This window comes from Rattus norvegicus, chromosome 4, assembly GCF_036323735.1.
Source record: "Rattus norvegicus strain BN/NHsdMcwi chromosome 4, GRCr8, whole genome shotgun sequence".
Lineage (NCBI taxonomy): Eukaryota > Metazoa > Chordata > Mammalia > Rodentia > Muridae > Rattus > Rattus norvegicus.
This window is the reverse complement of record NC_086022.1, coordinates 83,883,030-83,901,830: the sequence shown is the minus strand read 5'-3', so window position 1 is coordinate 83,901,830 and position 18,801 is coordinate 83,883,030. Positions and strand designations below refer to the sequence as shown.

General features: G+C 45.4%; 1 protein-coding gene across 5 annotated transcripts in view; it reads right to left on the bottom strand.

Annotated features, from left to right (window-relative positions):
• The window catches only part of Creb5 (cAMP responsive element binding protein 5), a 401,200-nt gene that overhangs the window by 222,956 nt on the left and 159,443 nt on the right, over positions 1 to 18,801 (bottom strand). For all 5 annotated transcript variants that reach the window (XM_039108137.2, XM_039108135.2, XM_039108134.2 and 2 more), the window contains one exon: positions 17,690 to 17,862. In XM_039108137.2, coding sequence (XP_038964065.1) covers positions 17,690 to 17,862 — 173 coding nt within the window. The remainder of the gene's footprint in view (positions 1 to 17,689; positions 17,863 to 18,801) is intronic.

Here is an 18,801-nt window from a genome sequence, read left to right as displayed (position 1 = left end):
AACTACATTGTCCCTGTCAAGGAAGACTGTGGCCTTGGGAACAACTCACTGCCCACTTGTAATCCAGATTTGCAATCTCAGGAAAAAATTTCATTCTGAGAGGAAAGGAAAATGGTAACGCCATCATCTGGAAAGACATGTCTTGTTGTTCTGTGAACTCACAGAAGGGGGACAACATTACTGCTCAAGACCACGCCCCATCACAGAAGGGAGAGAGGAAGAACCCATCCTTCCATAGGGAGCTTTAGACAGTTCTTGTGTGCAGGGGGAAGGAGAGTGAAGGAGAATGAATCATATTCCTCAACAGTGTAGCCACTGGTAAGTAAATTTGGCTCTAGTAAATAACCCTAGCCCATGGTCTTGTAGACATCCCTAATTAAATGCAGTGAGCCACAAACAGAAAAATACATGAAAATAAGAAGGGAATGTTGGGAAGAAAAAGAGTGGGAAGGAGAGGGTAGGATAATGGTTAATGGTGATGAATATAATCAAAGTACTGTGTGTGTGCGTTGGTATGTGTGTGTGCAAGGTGTATTCGAGAGAGATAGAGATATGCATGGTATGTGCGGTGTGTGTATAGTGTATGCAGTGTGTGTGTGTGTGTGTTGGTATGTGTGTGTGCAAGGTGTATTCGAGAGAGATAGAGATATGCATGGTATGTGTGGTGTGTGTGTATAGTGTATGCAGTGTGTGTGTGTGTGTGTTCGTATGTGTGTGTGCAAGGTGTATTAGAGAGAGAGAGAGATGTGTGGTGTGTGTGGTGTGTGTATAGTGTATGTAGCATGTGTGTGGTGTGTGTGTATGTGTGTATGTGTGTGTGTGTGTGTGTGTGTGTGTGTGTGTGAGAGAGAGAGAGAGAGAGAGAGAGAGAGAGAGAGAGAGAAAGAGAGAGAGAGAGAATGGTAAGAAAATATAACGAAGACAAGCAGAAGACAGCAGACTTTAACACTACACATGATGTCAAAGGAAGAGGTGAATTTTAGCATTTGAACCATATGTCGTCCTTTTGAGAATATAGACTTGGAAGACTATAAGCAGTAAGTAGCCTTAGGAAAAACAAAAGTCCCTGATAAATGTTTGCTGAATGTTTTCTAAAAGATATTTTAAAAGATTATAGTACTGAAAATAAGCAACTAGAAATTGCCTCTGTGCTTTAATTATGGACATGTCTCTCTTTAATTCTTTGATATCTTTCTGTGTTACTTCTGCACCAACACAATCCTTCCACATGAAAGCTGGTGCAGAGAAAGAGAATATTCAAGTTGCACAAACCCTCAGCACCACATAGAATGGCCAGCCCCATCACAAGCACAGAGTGACTCAGGGTATCTGAGGCCAAATCAGGATCTCAGGGTGCCCTTGTTTCAACCTAAGACAGGTAGGCTTCTCCCTTCTTACAAGAACTTGGCCTATTACCTTACTCTAGAGTCTGCAGCTCCTTGGGACATCCTTGAGTATACAAGCAAAGCCAGACTTGCAAACAAGGTGACAGAAAAGTAGAAGAAAAGGCTAGGGAAGATCTGTACCCACAAAGGCATTTCAGGAATTGAGAAGGCACCAGTATTCTCCACTAAAGGGCAACCAGTGGAAGCCTGGGCTAAGCTGGCCCTGGTTTTATAACCTTTCCACACATGTGCTCAGTCAGGGCTAAATTTAAAACCTATACCGTGAACCTTAGGAAAATAAACCACATTAAACATGCACAAATTGAAAATATTACACAAGAGATTTCACAGGAAATTGGCCCAAATTTAGCCTTGCTCTTTATGTATTTAAGCCTCTTACGCATTGCTCAGAACTTTCTATCAGAATTTTAATATGAGGCTACCCTCCCCCGCCCCACCTCAATCCCACTCCAGCTCCACAATGGCCTGCTTAGTTTTTTACAAAACTTACTATTATTTCTTTGAGGCTTCCAAAGAATCCTGCTATACTTTCATCAAACCGAATGCTGGCTGGTGAGTCATAGCATTAGTAGCAGGGGTGGCTGTCTCCATGAGAGGGCCACTCTAGTACTCTAGACAAGCTGCCTTTCCCTTAACATGTGTGTGATCCTATACAAGGCATCTAGAACAGACAGATGTGACAGTTTAGGAAATATACATTTCATATATATTTCATATTTATATACATATATTTCATATTTCTCTACATATATTTCTATACACACATATATGTGTATATATGTATACATATATATATATATATATATGGAGAGAGAGAGAGAGAGAGAGAGAGAGAGAGAGAGAGAATGACCTCTGTGATAAAAATCATCCCGATGGTTTTAGTCTCACGTTTCTTTCCTTTCTTCTATATATTTCTTTTGGTTCTTAATCTTGGATTGTCTTCCTCTGAATCTCCCCCAAGGTCCCCCCCCCGGAGTGAAGTCAAGCATAGATAAATAAATAAACTACTCGGATCCTAAGAATCTAGCAGCCCAACACTTACAATGACATACATCTTATCGTGGCTGGTCACAGAGCCAGGGCTGGACCACTCTCTCCACCTCAGCTCTGGCTTTCTGCCATCAGTGGTGACTATGGGGTGCTGCCAGGGCATGCCCGTCTGCAGCCCCAGGAGCTCGGCAGTTGCCAGGTAAGAAAGTGTGCCAAACCGAAGAGTGGTTTTGGGGGGGACAGACACACATGGCCCCAGGACATGCTGGGAGGTGCCACTCTTTCCCAATTGTTGCGGCCAGCCAGGGCTTGATTATTACTGGCGCTTTCTTACAAACCACTTTTCGTAGCCTTATTAAATTAGAGCTTGTTTTCTATTTAGATTGGAATTTTTTAAAATGATTTTTGAAACCTGAAATTCATGGTGTGTGCCTGCTTCTCTTTACTATGCCAAAAGAACACGGTCGATGGTAAATGTGATTACGTTTATCCTGGTCCCTTTCCTTCCCTCCGATAATTCTCTACGTCTTATGAGAATTACAAGGCTCAGGAAGGGGGAATAAGCAGGCAAAGTGCTAGACTGCAGTCAGAGAGCGCGGCGGATACTGGGTGTCTGGGTGTCTGGAGAACTGGTAGGGAAAATTACACTATTGTAAAGAAACTTGCAAAAAGTTTCCTCACTCTTATGATTGTATTCCTCTAGTTTTATTTTAGAAAATTTTAAAGAACATCCTGGATCCCTGCCAGTGCTGTTGGCTAACCTGGGGAACTATCTGCCCCCCCACCCCTTTATCCACTGATAAGGGCCAGCATCACACTTGCCCAGGGGGCTTGCACCAGATCTCCAAGAGGAACATGTGTTTGGAAGACACCCAGGCAGAGTTCTGTCCAGAAAGGGTGAGGACCACAAACTGAGTCAATGGTTTGGGAAGGAGAATTGCTTCAATTTTCTGGCTCATTAAAAATATTATGGAAATCAAGGTGACATCATGATCTGGTGAGCCTATTAAGGGAAGTGTCATGTGGCTCCGAAAGCTGCAAAGCCCTAAAGATAGGAACTCTCGAACAAGCCCACTAACAAAGATGCTGAGACACGAAGGGCAGTTCATGTAACTTCCCTGACTGCAAACATTCGTTTTCAAGTGCTGGGAACCTATTAATTTAAATCCCCACCCTGTGACTGACAGCCCTGCAAACTCCATGTCTCTTTGTTCCTAACCCTAACCCCAATCATGGCCTCACTCTGGGGAGTGTCCCCCACTCCATTCATTCACCTATCACACAATCCTGGTGGTGGTATGGTGGTGCTTCGTGGATCTCTAGGACTCTCAGTTTGCTTGGAGTATACAGATGCAATAATTTTTCTCCCTTTAAATCTCCTAGTCTAGAAGGAGGTACAAGGATGCTTTTAAAAGAACTGGGAAGAAACTACAGATCAAAAAAGCAGCGTCACCACATAAGCCACTCCCCTTTTCAAGATGAAGTGAATGGGATACAGCAGCTCAAACTGGGCACTCTTGAAGATTAGCATCAGCCTACAGAAGAGCATGGGGAAGGCACAGTCTCACCAACCTCTTGGCAATTCCATTCAGCGCTTGTAAAAAAAAAATAATGTAAGTACACACATTTGCACCCATGAATGCAGGCTTTCCTGGCCAAACGTAAGCAGATTAAAATCAAGGCCCTCCCTGGGTTGTCCTTCATAGCTGTCTCTCGTGGCCTCCCTTGTGACCAAGGAGTGAAGTATTTAAGTCTGGAGGAATGACCAGGCTACTGCAAACTTCCAGGAAGGCTCAGTTCAAAAGCACCAAACCTGTTTATGATACTGACCTTCCCTCCTTTGCAAATTATAGGACTGATAGCTCGATACACAAAACGCGTACACTTCACCATCCAACAGTTAGCACCTGTGGCTGAAGAACCTTCCTTGTTCACCACAGGGCGGACTGTTTACCACAGTGTGGATGTGCAGTCCTGAGAAGCTTGGATTTACTAAGTTCTTCTCTGAGAAGACATCAACAGTGGCCCCTCCCGGTTTGAACAGGCCTCCTCGTTCCCTCCCGAAGCCATGGAAACTCAGAGTGTGCCACCAAAGAAGTCCTGGCTATAGGACAGTCATTCTGTAGAATGCAGTCTTCTTCTGAATCTTAGTTTGCCTTTTTTTTCTCTCTTAATACTTTTATCCCCACATCTGTTACAGCTCAATAAAAGGAGAATGGGGTAGTAGATCTTTTACCACAGTTCTCTTGCCAAGGTAGACAGGTCCATAATCCATGGAGGATGCGTATTAGTTCCTGAAGCTACGCTAACATAACACATTACCAGACTGGATGGCTTAGAAACAACAGCGACGTGTTTTGTTTGGGAGGTTAGAAGTCTGACATGGCGGTGGTGCTGCCCAGATCTTTACTTCTGGGGTTCTGAGGCAGAACACGTGTGTGTCTCACCCTAGCCTTCAATATTCCCCATAGTCCTCTGCATCCCATAGTCTTCATTGGTACCACTTCAGTTTCTGTCTGTGTAGTCACATGACACTCCCCCTGTCATTTGGTTCCTCCGTTTTCACATAAGGAGACCAGTTGTTGAATTTAGGGCCCATTCAAGTTCATGTCTTAATCCGAATTACATCGTAAGCAGGTATCATTTATACGAGCCAGGCGTTAGGACTGAAGCGCGTCTTCTGGAAGAGCACCTCTCAGTCCGGAACAATACACATTCAATAGTTAAGAGTCACAAACAACTCAGTCTTGCCTCTGAGATGAAAACTCACTGAGCCTATGAGCAAGTTAAGGATCGTCCTTGGGTATGTACAGTGTAGGATGATTCTATGGACGAGGCCTTAACATAGCTTCCTCGGTTAGGGGAAGGTCGCACTGTTGGGGAAGCAAAGCTCTAGTGAAAGAGGAAATGGTAGTAAAATACTGGAGGATTGAATCAAAACGAAGGCAGTGGGGGCCTGCAGAGGAGGCAGGAAGCAAGCACTCTCAGTCTGTGCCTTCTGCCCCCTCTGCCCAGCCATGTTCCGTGTTCCCCCTGCTGTCCAGAGCATTGCTGTGTCCTGACTCAGGGTGAGCTGCAGTGAGACTCTCACTTTTATGGCAACACTAAGACGCGCGCGGGATCTGATGGGATTACTGCTTATCTTCCCTCTGCTCGTTAGCACTCTTCACAGGCTAAAAGCTCCTGCTTACATAGTCTTCCAGCCACTTTGGAAACCTTAGTTTCTCCTCCAAGCTCTTCACTAGCCACAAGTGATGGTATCATCACGGCTCCAGGAATACGGTCTTGAGGATGCTACCTGAGTCATGTGAACTGAAAACTCACACTTACATTGTTGTAATAGGAAGAGTTGGAGGAAAAACGCTCCAAATTCTGTACTTTTCAAACAACATTTTCTTTCTAGAGAACCTATTATTCTGTGGAAAACTTCTAGGGAGAAAACCAACAAAATAATCAAATATGGAACTGCTGTGGTTGAAATGGGGGGTCTGGAACCCCATGTCCTGCCTGCTTAGGTGCCCTTACAGCCTTTATCCTTGAGATCCTGAGCAGGTTAGATCATGTCCAGTTGAGCAAACTTAAAGGGCCCATGTCCAATTATCAAACTTTATGTTGTGGCACGTAGATCTCACATTACAATATTCTGGAGTCTACTTGTTGTTTTTAATACTTATTCATTTATCACCAGCCTGTTTTTATTTAAATGAGAAATGAGAGTTTTCCTGTCACCAGGCTGTATTTGTGCCTGCCCTCTTCTGCCTCTGGATCTGCAAGTTAGCTTGCCTTGAGTCCCTGAGGGTCAGTCCCCCATGGTTTGCTCTATATGCTAAAATCCATGCATCCACTTAATTTCAGAATCACTAACAACACCTTGAACTTCTTTTCACAGAACAAATGGAGGACACAACCTAAAATTAAGTCAATTAATAGAGAAATTAATAAAGGACAAATCAGACCCATCACCATATAAAAAAAAAACAATTTAAGACCAAGACTTTGGAAAACTCTCAGCTTTCTAAAGAAACTCTCATGAGAACATGAAGAAGATACTTTCTATGCAAAGTCCTTAAAAACAAGCCCTTCTCACTGCCAGACCAGAGGGGATTCTGTTCCACAAGACATTTGGATCTAAACAATACACAATCCCTGTGATCATGCACAAAGGTGGCTCCTCAGAGGGAGGGCTACCACTGAAAAACAGCGTATTCCGATTCTGTTTTTATTAAACCCCATGTCGATGGGGCCCCTGTCCCTTGACTATTCCTTTTTCTAAATTCCTAGAACAAATGAAAAATGAAAAAGCCAGCAACCCTATATTCCCATGAAGCCTTTCCTAAGAGCAGGCTTGAATACTGTGCAGAGACTGCTGGGTTTCTGTTGCCCTGCTGTGCCGCTAGTCATCTTTTATGAAAACCCAGATGGGAATGCCCTTTTGTAATAGTTTCCCACTTAAGCAGTTTTCCTATAAGTTATATCCAGGGCCACAAATCCCTGGAAAGTGCTACAGCTTTTCATTTGCTTCTTATTTGCTCACCAGGGGAGCTGGTTAACAAAGGGAAACAAGGGGGAAAGGGCTCTTTTCAATATCAGGAGAGGTTGTCCACTGCCCTGCATATCTGTGATACCCTATGAACCAAGTCACCTCATTCTTGACTGGCTAGGAAGCATTTATCATAGCGACATGACACCTCCCCTTGCTCCCAGCAAGGTGACCCTGCTCTTCCCCGACCACAGGAGCAGCAGCAGCTTTGCTGAGGAGAATGGGTCGACTGTTTGGGAGGCTATGGGGACAGAGCTGACAGTCAGCCATGTTGGGGCTGAGATGCCAACTTCAGACATGCTGCAGTGTTTCCTGGAGCTCTTGGGAAACCATCTGGTTTAGCTACTTGATCTGACAACCACCACTTTGGGAGGAAAGAGGCGAAGAGAGTGACACTGCACTTGGGGGCTGTGCTGTTCTGTTTAGGCACCCATGACTGTAGAACAGGTCTTGGCAAGGAACCCAGGAAGTGACTTGGAAAACTTCATCTACAAGAATGGCTTGTCCTGATCCTTTTCCCTGTGTCTGGCATCCCTTTTAGTGGGCACAGTGCTGTGAGTAGTGTACTGCTTGAGGAACACCAGACTTTGTTGACCTTCATGATTCCCTGAGGGGGACATGGGGGACGTCTGAGGCTCAGGCACTTCCTATAAGACAGCATAGGGAATGAGAAGCAGTAAAGAGTATGCAGGCCATGGTGTCTGTGGGCAAGGAGGCCAAGAAAAAGTGCAGATGGGGGCCAAACATGGTAGCACACACTTCAGTCCTGGGCCTGGGAAATCAGAGATGGAAGGATACAAGTTTAAGGCCTTCATAGCAAGACTCAAACTTTCAATCAAAACTTTCAATCCACTAATAAATAGATATGCAAGCAAATAGACTAATAATGTTGTGCATAATCTGCCTAAAATAGGCTCCCTGTTTTCTCTTTGCTGACTCCCTTCAGTTTGCCTACATTTTGGATTAAGCCACTTTAGCCTACCTTCTCACTCAAGAGCCTTTCCTTATTTGTTCTTGAATGTTCAAGTAAAGAAACATGAAGGCTCCAAAAGAACCAATTTTCATCTTCAAACTTAAGAAAAGCCAAGAATCTAGATAGACAGTCAAAGAACTTCTTTGTGTCATTGGGCCTCCTTTGTCCCAGCTTTGCATTGAATGGTAGGAAACCCAGTGAAGTTGAACCAGAAGGAGGGTGTGGTGCAAACATGTTCAAGCGCTTATAGGTGATTGTTTTGTCCTTTGTGTTCTATGGCTCCTGTGAGAAGCCTCAGTCTCGGGCAGGCTCCAAACTGCCAACTCAATGGGGCAAATAATAATTATTCCTAATGGCAATAATAATTATGGAACGCAGTGCACCTGATATTAGATGGGTTGTCTGTGGCTTGAGGTGGGGCAGTCAAAGCTTCACACATTTGCTTCATAAATCTCTCTCTCTCTCTCTCTCTCTCTCTCTCTCTCTCTCTCTCTCTCTTACACACACACACACACACACACACACACACACAAACATACAAACACATATACACACAGAGGCATGCATGTAGACATACACACATGCAGAGAAAGACAGATGCAGAGAGAGAAAGAAAGAAAAAGAAAGGGGGGAGAATGAAGAGGAGAAGGAGGAGGAGGAGAAAAGGAAGAGGAGGAGGAGGAAGAAGATGATGATGATGAAAAGGAGGAGGAGGAGGAGAAAAGGAAGAGGAGGAGGAGGAAGAAGAGGAGAAAGAGGAGGAGGAAGAGGAGGAGGAGGAGGAACCTCAACAGACTCAGTTTTATGATTCTCTGCAAAGTACCTAACTACAGAACCAAGACAAATAAACAACATCTATCCACACAATAAAAGGAGAGGTTGGGGAATATGGAATCTTTGAAAGCCTATGTACATGTATTTTCTTTTTAGGTGAAAACTGTCCAACTTTCCAAATCCAGCTTCTCTTTTTCTTGGAGAGATGAGAAAACAGGAGGGAGGGAAGAGAGGTCCCAATGGCTCTGGATCATACCCTCCCCGCTGCCCCCCCACTCACTCTACCTCCACTTGAATCTCCCTACAGACACCATGGCCTTGCACCGACAGCACATTCCGACCCATTCTGCAGCCCGCTTTCCTTCTTATCGAGAGTGGGGATCTTCACCTACACTGACAACCCCTCTCCAGTCTAAGATGGGACGGTCACCACCTCTAGGATGCCAGCCTTAGCATTTCCCACAGACCAGTAATGTCAGGATGTCAGAGAAATGAAAAACATGAGCCTTCTGAAAACAATTTTTCTAGACAACAAGGAACTGTTCACATTTTCCAAAATACAAGCAAAGGAATCCTGAATCCATAGAGGTTATTTGTCCCTTTAACATTTTTATTGCCTTTGTTTACCTCAGGATGATGCGTCTATGCCATGACCCATGAGGCAGAGGACAGCCTCCCCACATGTTGGCCTCAGGGACTGAGTTAAGTAGTCAGGCTTGGTGTGGCAAGAGCCTGTCCCTCTCCTGTTCTGTTTCCCCCTTGCTCCTCACCTTGTGTCATAGAAGAAGAAAACAATGCAAGAGCATTCATGACACGGGGAAACCCTTGCTATTTAGAATATACTGGGTACAGCTGGAAAATGCTTCAAGTGTTTTGAATAAGGCTTCACACCAGTCAAAGAGCCTAAATTATGTTCCAGTTAAACAAAATATTAGAAACCGTGAATATATACACACCCTTTTCATTGGAGTGCACCTGGAGTATAAAAGCCCACAGCCACCTTTAAGAGTGTTGAGTAGTTCAGTTTGGATTATTTTAAAGCCATTTTTTTTCAGTATTTTAGAGAGGCATGGTTTGGGATATGCACCTATAATGTTGTGGTTTTGTTTAATTTTGTCACTAAAAATATACTGTGGCTTAACTTGAGGCAGCAGAATGACTTTAAAAGTAGATTTTGGCTCCATTGACCTTACCAGTTCATCCAAATGATCCCACCCTCTGTGCCTCTGTGATCCAAGTACTATGGAAACAGGATGAGTCACTATGTCCACCTTCTCTTTAACCCCTCCCCTCACCACTTTCCCTCCAGGTTCTCTGAGTTGAACAACACTGCTGGGGAAGGGAGAGGAAGCATCGTGCTAATCACAGACTCTCCAGGAAGCTGAGTTTGGTGAGAGCTACAGACTGTCTGGACTCAAGGGTATGTCCAGATGCTGCAGAGATCAGGTCCAGAATAGAACCCGGGAACAAGTAGGCAAAGGAAGTCCATACAGTCAGTCATCGGGCCTTGTTTAGAAAGCCAGGGAGACCTGCCTCTGACTCCATTGCTGGCTAGATTGTCCAACCATTTTTCCATCCCCATACTCACTTATTAATTCCAGAGCAAATTCTATTACATGGGAATTATTGTACCCACTTTCCAGTTGAGTAAAGTGAGGCTCACTCACTTACCTTGGGTCATCCAGTAATGAACTGAAGCAGAGGCAAAGTGGGCCACCTATTCTATGCTCCCGGATTCCTCACTTGGGAAATGGCAGGACTCACCAGAGAAATCCAAAGATGCTGTTTTCTAGATCCCTGGAGTCTGCCAAGCCAATGGGAAGGGGAAGGGCCCACAAATCCCCAACACTACCTAGGTGAGGAACGACGACTCACAGCTGGCCCTGGCATGTTGACCAGCGTGCAGATTTAAACTCAGGGGTTTATGGGCAGCACTCATCAGATTGTGGACTAGAAAACAGGGTGCAGAGGACATAAAGATGGGAGAGGATGGGCTAAGGGATAGATTCAGGAGGACTCAGGAGTCAAGTTAGGAGAATGTGCTCGAAATACATGGTGCGCATGTAGGAAATTCTCAAAGAACTAATAAAACTGTCTTAAATTTTTTTTTCTTGACAAGGTCAGTGTGACAAATAACACTGATTGTCAACTTAGCGGGATTTGGAGCCACCTAGGAGACAAACCTCTGGATTGGGTTGGGCGGGGGGTTGGGGGGGGTCAGCAGCATTGTTCTCTCTCTGCTTCCTGATTGTGGCGAGGTGCAATGTGACAGCTGCCTCAGGTTCCTGCCACCAGGACCCTCTCCCCCACCAAATGGACTCCAACATTTTTGTCAAGTCCCTTCTTTAAGTTGCCCTTGTGAAAAACATGAGGAAAGCAGCTAATGGGTCCAAGAGGGAAGCCCAGGAATCAGCGCACATAGACTGAGTGCCCAATCATCTCACCTTTACAGTTAAATTTGTTAGATCTTTAGTTCTAGGAAAGGAGCTTGGGTTTCTCTGAGGAGTCCTGCCATTTCCCAGGTGAGAAACAGGGAAGGGAATGGGGAAGGGTAGAGTAGGTGACCCAGCTTTACTTCTGCTTGGGCTCATTTGTGGGATTACCCAAGGTAAGTGAGCCTCACTTTACTCAACTGTAAAATGGGTGCAATGATTCCCACATGATGGAGTTGTGTGTGGAATTGAGTGACTATGTGGACGGAGAAGAGGCTGGTGCTATCCAGTCAGCCATGGAGTCAGAGGCAGTTCTCCCTGGCTTTCCAAACAAGGCCTGTTGACTGTGTGGACCTCCCTTTCCCATTTGCTCCTGGGTTCTGTTCTATTCTGGTCATGTACTCTGCAACATACGGGCATATCCTGGAGTTCTGATAGTCCACAGCTCCCGCCAAACTCAGCTTCTGGAAAGCAAACTAAAATCATAGTAATCATGATAAATTTGGGACAGGAAAGAGAGAGATTGTGTAAGTAATTTGGAGGAGGGACTGACTTTCTTAACTATGTGTTTAACTCCCTTCTTGTATAGATGGAGGGACATGGCCCAGGGAAACAGGGATCTGAAACAAACCCTTAAATGGCAGACAGTGAATTGTGTGGACCCCACAGCCTCAGAATTCACAGCTCTTAACTTCCCCACGACCCCCTCCTACCTAGCATCACTAGGATGGACAAACTGTTTTCCCTACAAATCTTCGCAATAGGCCACACACAAAGCAGCCTGTCAGAGTTCACTGTAGGCACAAAATGGTGCTCCCTGGCTACTTTCTCTGCAGCTGAGCCTCATGTGTGTCTGCTTCAGACTACACCAATGAGCAAATGTGGAGACACTTAACTGGAAGCTTAGGAGACAGGCCTCCCCTTTTCAGGTGCAGCAATCAGAATCTAGGCCGCAGGCTTCAATTCACTGTGAATTGTGAGAATTGTGGTTCTCCTACAAGCCAGGAAGGCCAGAGCAGAGCAGCCAAGTGTCAGAGACTTCTGTGTGGTGACTTCTGTCTTCCTGAATATGAGGTGTTTGACTCAGCAAGTCTCCAAAACTGCTCCACTCTGCTTCCAAATACTTCAAACATTCTTGGGTCTCTGTCCCTTAGAGTCTCACAACGGAAGGAAGCAGCTGCTGTCAGCTCTGTCTGCCCTGGGCCACCCAGTAGGTAGATGAACACATGCTTTTACACGGTGACCAGGCAGAGCCTCAGGTAGCTCATGTATGCTGATAATTCTCTTATTTCAGACATAGCCACGTGTCTCCTGTGGCACGAAACAAGGTGTGCTTTGGGACCCAACAAGACAACTCTGTACCCACTGGCTGGTGACTTGGGACATGCTAGTTGTCTTCCTGGACAATAGAAGAGGGATGGGGTAGAGCCTATGCCTACCTTTCAAGCCACTGGAGAGCTACCTTAGAGCTCTCATATCGTAAGTATCAGACACATGCCGGCGTCCCTATCCCCTGTTAGTCTCCCAATCAAGGATTTCTCTAACAATGGGTTGAACCCCCAAGCAGACCAGCCCTGCTGTGTTCCAGATGAGGAGCCAAGATACAAGCACACAATGACCTCTGAGGTATCAGAGCCATGGACAGATTTGGAGACCAGAGCAAAGCTGCCTTTCTGGACTTTGGGACACTGAGTCACATGCTCGCGTCTTCCGCTCCACCCCTTCATCTGGCTATAATACCATGTGGTGTTACAACCTCGGACTGCTCAGAAACATTCTATTTCCTCAAGTATCAGTACTTAATGTTTTGTTCCACACATAAAACCCTGTGAGTGGAAGGCTGCCGGCCCCCTTGTCAGAGGTAATTTCTCAAGGCTCTGCCTGGGATTTAACGGAAGCCATATGGTTAAGTCTGTCAACCCTCTCAGAAAGCAATCCCCCTGAAGGGCCCTCGTAAATGTTCTTGGGGCTGTGAAAGATCTAGCAATTTTTAAACAATAAAGCTATGCTCATAGCCGTGATATTCAGCAAAACACAAAGCAGGAAATATGGGACTCTGGTCTGAATTACTCAAAGGGAGCTTCGAGTTGTCCTGTCCGAGGGCTGGAGTTTCATGACACCCTGAAATCTACCCCCACTGCCTCCAACAGGAAGGAACTGGCCAGGATGTCCCCACCTTTAGCCTATAGTAGACAGTGACAGTCACAGCTAGGTTCATTGTGGTTGAGGCATTTAAAAAAACTCTTAATAATGAAATCAAACACAGGATTTGCAAGCACGTTTTTAATTCTAAGGTGCCGTATTATTATTTCATATTATCTCGATTTTTAAACTCCCTGTCTGTGAACACAACACTTATCGACCTCAACTTAGTCATCTTTCCCAAAGGAATAGTGTTAGGAACCCCTTGCCTTGGAATGTCCCCATCTTGATGGCACTCCGAGTGACATTGGCAATCCATACAGCAGAGCCTCCTTGTTCTCCTCCTTGGAGAGAGCAGCAGTGTTTTGTCACCTAAGCTTTGCTTTCAATTTTTATTTTTAATGATTTGTTTTTGTTGGTTTTTCTCAGTATGCCCGAGGGGCCATCATTGGACATTGTCCATGACAGAGCATTAGGGATTACAAGGAAGTGTGAAGATGTAGAATCCATGCTAACAGCGCCTTCTTATATAAAACAAGTTCGTTTCCCAACATTTGGTACAGTTTATTTCTACACAGTAGAATCGCCTAGCTTCAGCTTCATGCGAGTAGTTTATGACCCAATACCCACTTGCTACACATGACGTAGACATTTGTACCCCATGGACTAGAATTTGAGTAAAATCAGGGAGGGATTTACCACCTAAGCAACTTTTTCATATATTTGCTCTGTTGAAACTTATTGCCACATTGCCTGGTACAGCTGGCTACTCAATGAAACCAAAGTCTCTCGCATTTGTATCTTCTAATGCTAAATGTGTAAAAATCTCATTACACACAATTACTGGGAAGCCTCGCTCAAATGTGAGCATGCACTTACCCAATATACAGAGAATTAAAAGGCAAGAAGGAAATCCACAGGCTAGGTCAATAGAGCCCCCAACAACGTCTACTGTAGATTATTCTTAAAGAACTCCATGTTTGCTATCTGCATCTCCTCCTGAAGAAGGACTGAGTGTGTGTCCCCTAGCACCTCATAGAGGGAAACAGACTTCTCTAAGGATGCTTGGCTTTATTAGGGCTGCCATCCAGCTTCTGCACTAACCACGGGCTCCTCGAGATAAGCCTCATGCTACGAGACACGGCGAGCACGTGGGATTTACATTACCAGTACCTGCTCCTGTCCCATCTTTCCCAGGCTTGGCTGACTCCATCCTGAATTAATGAGCGTGTTATATGATATCTAATAAAAACGACTGGGGTAGAGATACTGTTTGGAATGTGCCACATAGATGGTTCAAGGCTAAATCGATTTCATCTCTAGTTAACACATGCTTGTTTTCTTGTCTCTCTTGTCTCTCCACAACCCATAGCTCATTTTTTTAACCCCATCTGGGAAACTTATCTCCTTAAAACGCCCCCATCAATCAGCCAAAGACACTCTTCCTGACGGCCTCTGCCAGTTTTACTGAGCACAAGCAGTCACTGGATTGGAGATGGCTCCCACGTTCGCCAGAGCCGTGTGTTTTTCTAGCCTGCCTAACCACCCAAGTGCAATTTGGGATATTTATACTTCCCTCCAGTTTCTACTGAGATAATAGCGCCACTTTTACAGAATTGAGCAAAGGGCATAGCCGGGGTCGCCATGGAATAGAGTAGAAGCTGAATCTGCTGCCTGTCCACATACTTAATATCTCTTTGGGTTTTTATATTTCCACTCATTTTGGTCTGCTTTGTCTCAGTGTCTGCCCCCTCACCCCGAATATGAAAATCAGATGCCGACAAGGACGTGTACCCTTCGTCCTGGAAGGCTTCACCGATAACTGGCATCACTTCCATTTCGCAGACCTTTATGCCAAGCCTCTAAGCTTAAGTTCCACAGCATGAAAAGAGGGTGGGAGGAGGGAGGGAGGGAGGGAGGGAGGGAGGGAGAGAGAGAAAGAGAGAGAGAGAGAGAGAGAGAGAGAGAGAGAGAGAGAGAGTTGGCTGCAGAATCTAAGCCCCGATGAAAGGGGAGAAAAGACAGGGAGAGGAGACAGGCAGTCCTGTCTCCTATAAAGTTCCAGTTGTGAACACACCCGGTGACCACAGCACAAGAGTGTCGTGCGTGGGCACAGGTGGGTCCCAGTCCCAGCCTCTCTGGCTGGGTGCAGCTTCAGCACGGAGCCTGAATGAAGACTTTCATTGCTGTGTGCTGTTTTTGTTGGCCAATAGCCATGACAAACATTTGCAGGTGGCTTGGCCAGATTTTGACACTTAAATATTTGAGGTTGTGATAAAAATCAGAATATTACTACAATATGGTTCTGTGTGCTCGTGCATTGTGCACATGCGTGTGCATGCGCATCGCACACACATGCACGTACAAGAGAATTTTTTTAAAAAAAAATAGCTATCTGCAGTTTCAAATGCTCATTTGCAGACGTCTCCCAAGGGAACTCGTATTTTAAAATGAGCACTCATTTCCTCTTTGCTGAGGGAAATAAAAGAGCCAACCATCCCCAAATGTTACCGCCTAGGGTTCCATACTCAATCCACTGGTGAGAAGGGCAGGCCTGGGTCTCGCTGAGCCCCGCCATCATCTGGGCAAAGCTTGGGTGGATCACATGGAGAAGGAACACAGAAGAGACAGGATGTGGGGGTTTAGAATCAACATAGTAAACACGACAGGGAAGGATCTGGAGAAAAGAAATAGCCTCCCTCAAGCTAGGCAACGAGACAGAGCCCTCAAAGTAACAATTATTTCCTAGAGCACATCGGGAGATACACACAACGCCCCCAAGAAGCAGAAAGAATGGCAGAGTGACACAGCCTACAAATGTCACCCGAAATGTATGGTGGGGGGGGCCAGCTGGGTAAATTATTGACAGAGTCAACACCCATCTTAAAATTTAGTGCTAGCCTTAAAAGGATTGCTTCATAAAACCCAGTGCTGTGTTAACAATGGGGAACACTAAGGGCCTCAGAGAGGATTGTGGGCAAGGGGACAAGGGGCAGGCGAGGGCTGCAGGGGGGAAGGAATGCTGTAAAACTGCTAGTAAACTCCAGCACATTTTATGCTTTTCCCCCCTTGAAAGAAAAATAAAATAATTATAATTAGCCGGTCCAGCTGTGAATTGTCTGCCCGCAGCCAGGGCCCAAGAGGAAAGGAGCCCCTGGAGATGCAGACACCATCTTTAATGAAGCCACATCACCCTCCAAGGACACTGTGGTTTAGAGATAGTGGCAACACTTGCTTTCCAAGTCGCTTGAGAAGAAACCAATAATATAGGTCCTGGCTAGAATGATGTCCGCTTATTAAAGCAAAAGCAAGCACCTGGATATCCACACTCACTGTCTGTCCCTCTGAGACACCTAATTGAGAAGTCTGGGACAGAGTTTCCTATTCCAAAGCATCCAAGGAGTGAACCAAGGCTTTGTCCTATGCTCACTGTTGTTCTCGGTGGGGAAAAGACACAAGGAAAAATTGTAAAGAAACATCTAAGTCTGTTTTAAGTCACCACAGCTAGTAGTTGCCTGAGAATTCAGACTGCATTTGGATGTGTGCACAGACCACAGCAAGTGGATATACAGGCAGACTCTTGTGGTCTCAGCCTACACTTCTAGGAACACAGGGCAGCCAATTGTCAGTGCCCAGCAGTGCACACTTAAGAAAGTCAGTGTCTCTTTAGAGGTTGGAAAGAACAAACTCCATCCTCATTCTGGAGATAAGGAAGTGGAGAGTTCAGGGATTCTGCATTTCTAAGAAGCTGCTGGGTAATGCCCACGTTGTTGGTGGTCAGACCACACTCCCTGGACCAGTCATGACATAAAGAAGTGAGAACAATCTCCAGCCCAAGACATGGATGTCAAGAGACTCCTACCAGTTTCCCTGAAGGTCTCAATATTGCCTTGTTCCATAAATGAGAGGGAAGGGCCCTACCTGCAATGTTTTGTCTGTTCCAGAAATAAGTATGGGCCAAGAAGGGCTAATGAGAAAGAAATAACAAGAAAGAGAGGTAGGAAAGAAAGACCAGGAAGAAAGGCAGCTGTGGGATATACAAGTGGCCCAGCTAAGCAGCTCCAAAACTCCTAGGCAGGGGTTTGTGGACGGGGCGCACTGCAAGGAGGAACCTGGGCTGCAGAACTTCTGCTGTTACCAAACATTTGTCCCGAGCAGTCTTCTGTGGTCAGCATAACACCACTATTTTTGTCTGCCATTCGCAAATCTTATTTGAAGAAATAATGTCACATAATGAATAGTTTTTCCCCTTGACATCTACGATCAAAATAGCTCTGAGGAAACGGAGACCCCCTTCTCTCATCCAAAGCATCACTCTGGCCTCTTGGCAGCGTCATACCAGACAGGAAAAACAAATCCAAGTACCCGAACGAGGGAGAATGTACAAACGGTTGCTCGAGCTCTCCCAGAGACAAAGAGGAAGTCTTCTTACCCGATCTGGCGGTTGGTGGAGGGAGCCTGCGTGATGACTGAGCTGGACTGGGGTGAAGGCATGGCTTGCTGAATCACAACACTGGTGTCGTGGTTGGGCATCCGTGAGCTGCCTAACTGGTGAGCTCCAGGCCCCGTCATGGTCCCACCAACTGTATTGTGCATGGAGATATTCTGCCCAGAGAAGACAGAGGAGAAAAGGTCAGAAAGAACCAACATTTGATCTACTCCCCAGCCCTCCAAGGCCAAAGCTGGAAATCTGATCATTTGCCTAAACAAAGTTAAAGCTTCTAGCAAGGCATAGGTCTTGCTGTATCTTGCTGTATCTGAACAGTTAAGAGGAAATAGCTACTTACCAGAGAGTAAAGCATACCTGAAAATGCCTTGACATTTGCTGAGCCACCCTGTCACCAGCCACCCTGAGGGAAGGCCCATGTGGTGGAAGGCGAGAAGGGTTAGTGTATACCTCATGTGACTGGGTGATGCACACTGCATTAGAAATTGGTAGGACAGGATGCTATGATCTGGTGGATTTCATTCATCTTGTTCTGTGTACGCATCATACCAGGTTGAGTTCCTTGCTCTCAGTACTACAATACCACAACCACATACCTTTTTGCCCAGGAATCTCATATGGATCTAGATTATAATCATTGGTGCTGAACAACCTATAAAATGTGTAGGTTTTAATGCAGGTTCTAAAATGTGATGGTTCTAATAGATGAAATTGGGGCCCTCGGGATCCAGTGTCAAGAATAATGTAACATATTTTTCTGTGTCTTCACAAAATCACCCTCTGACAGCCACGTGGAATAATGAAATATAGAACAGGGATCTTGTCATCCTGTGGGATGCTGGCATGTGGAGTGGAGTAGCTCTTCAACAGATGCTATTGCCCAGATGAACTCCAGACTCAATATCTGAGTCACACAACAGGCTACTGCCATGCATGGATTTCTGATGATTCTGATGGAAGCTATGGTGTTTGAAATAAGCTAGAATAAGACCGCGTTCAGTAGAAGAAGCAAGGCAGTGGGACAAGAAGAAAGGCACACCATGGCTGAAGAGGACTGATCAAGGCACGAGGGCTGAAATGTGACTAAGGCAGAGCCT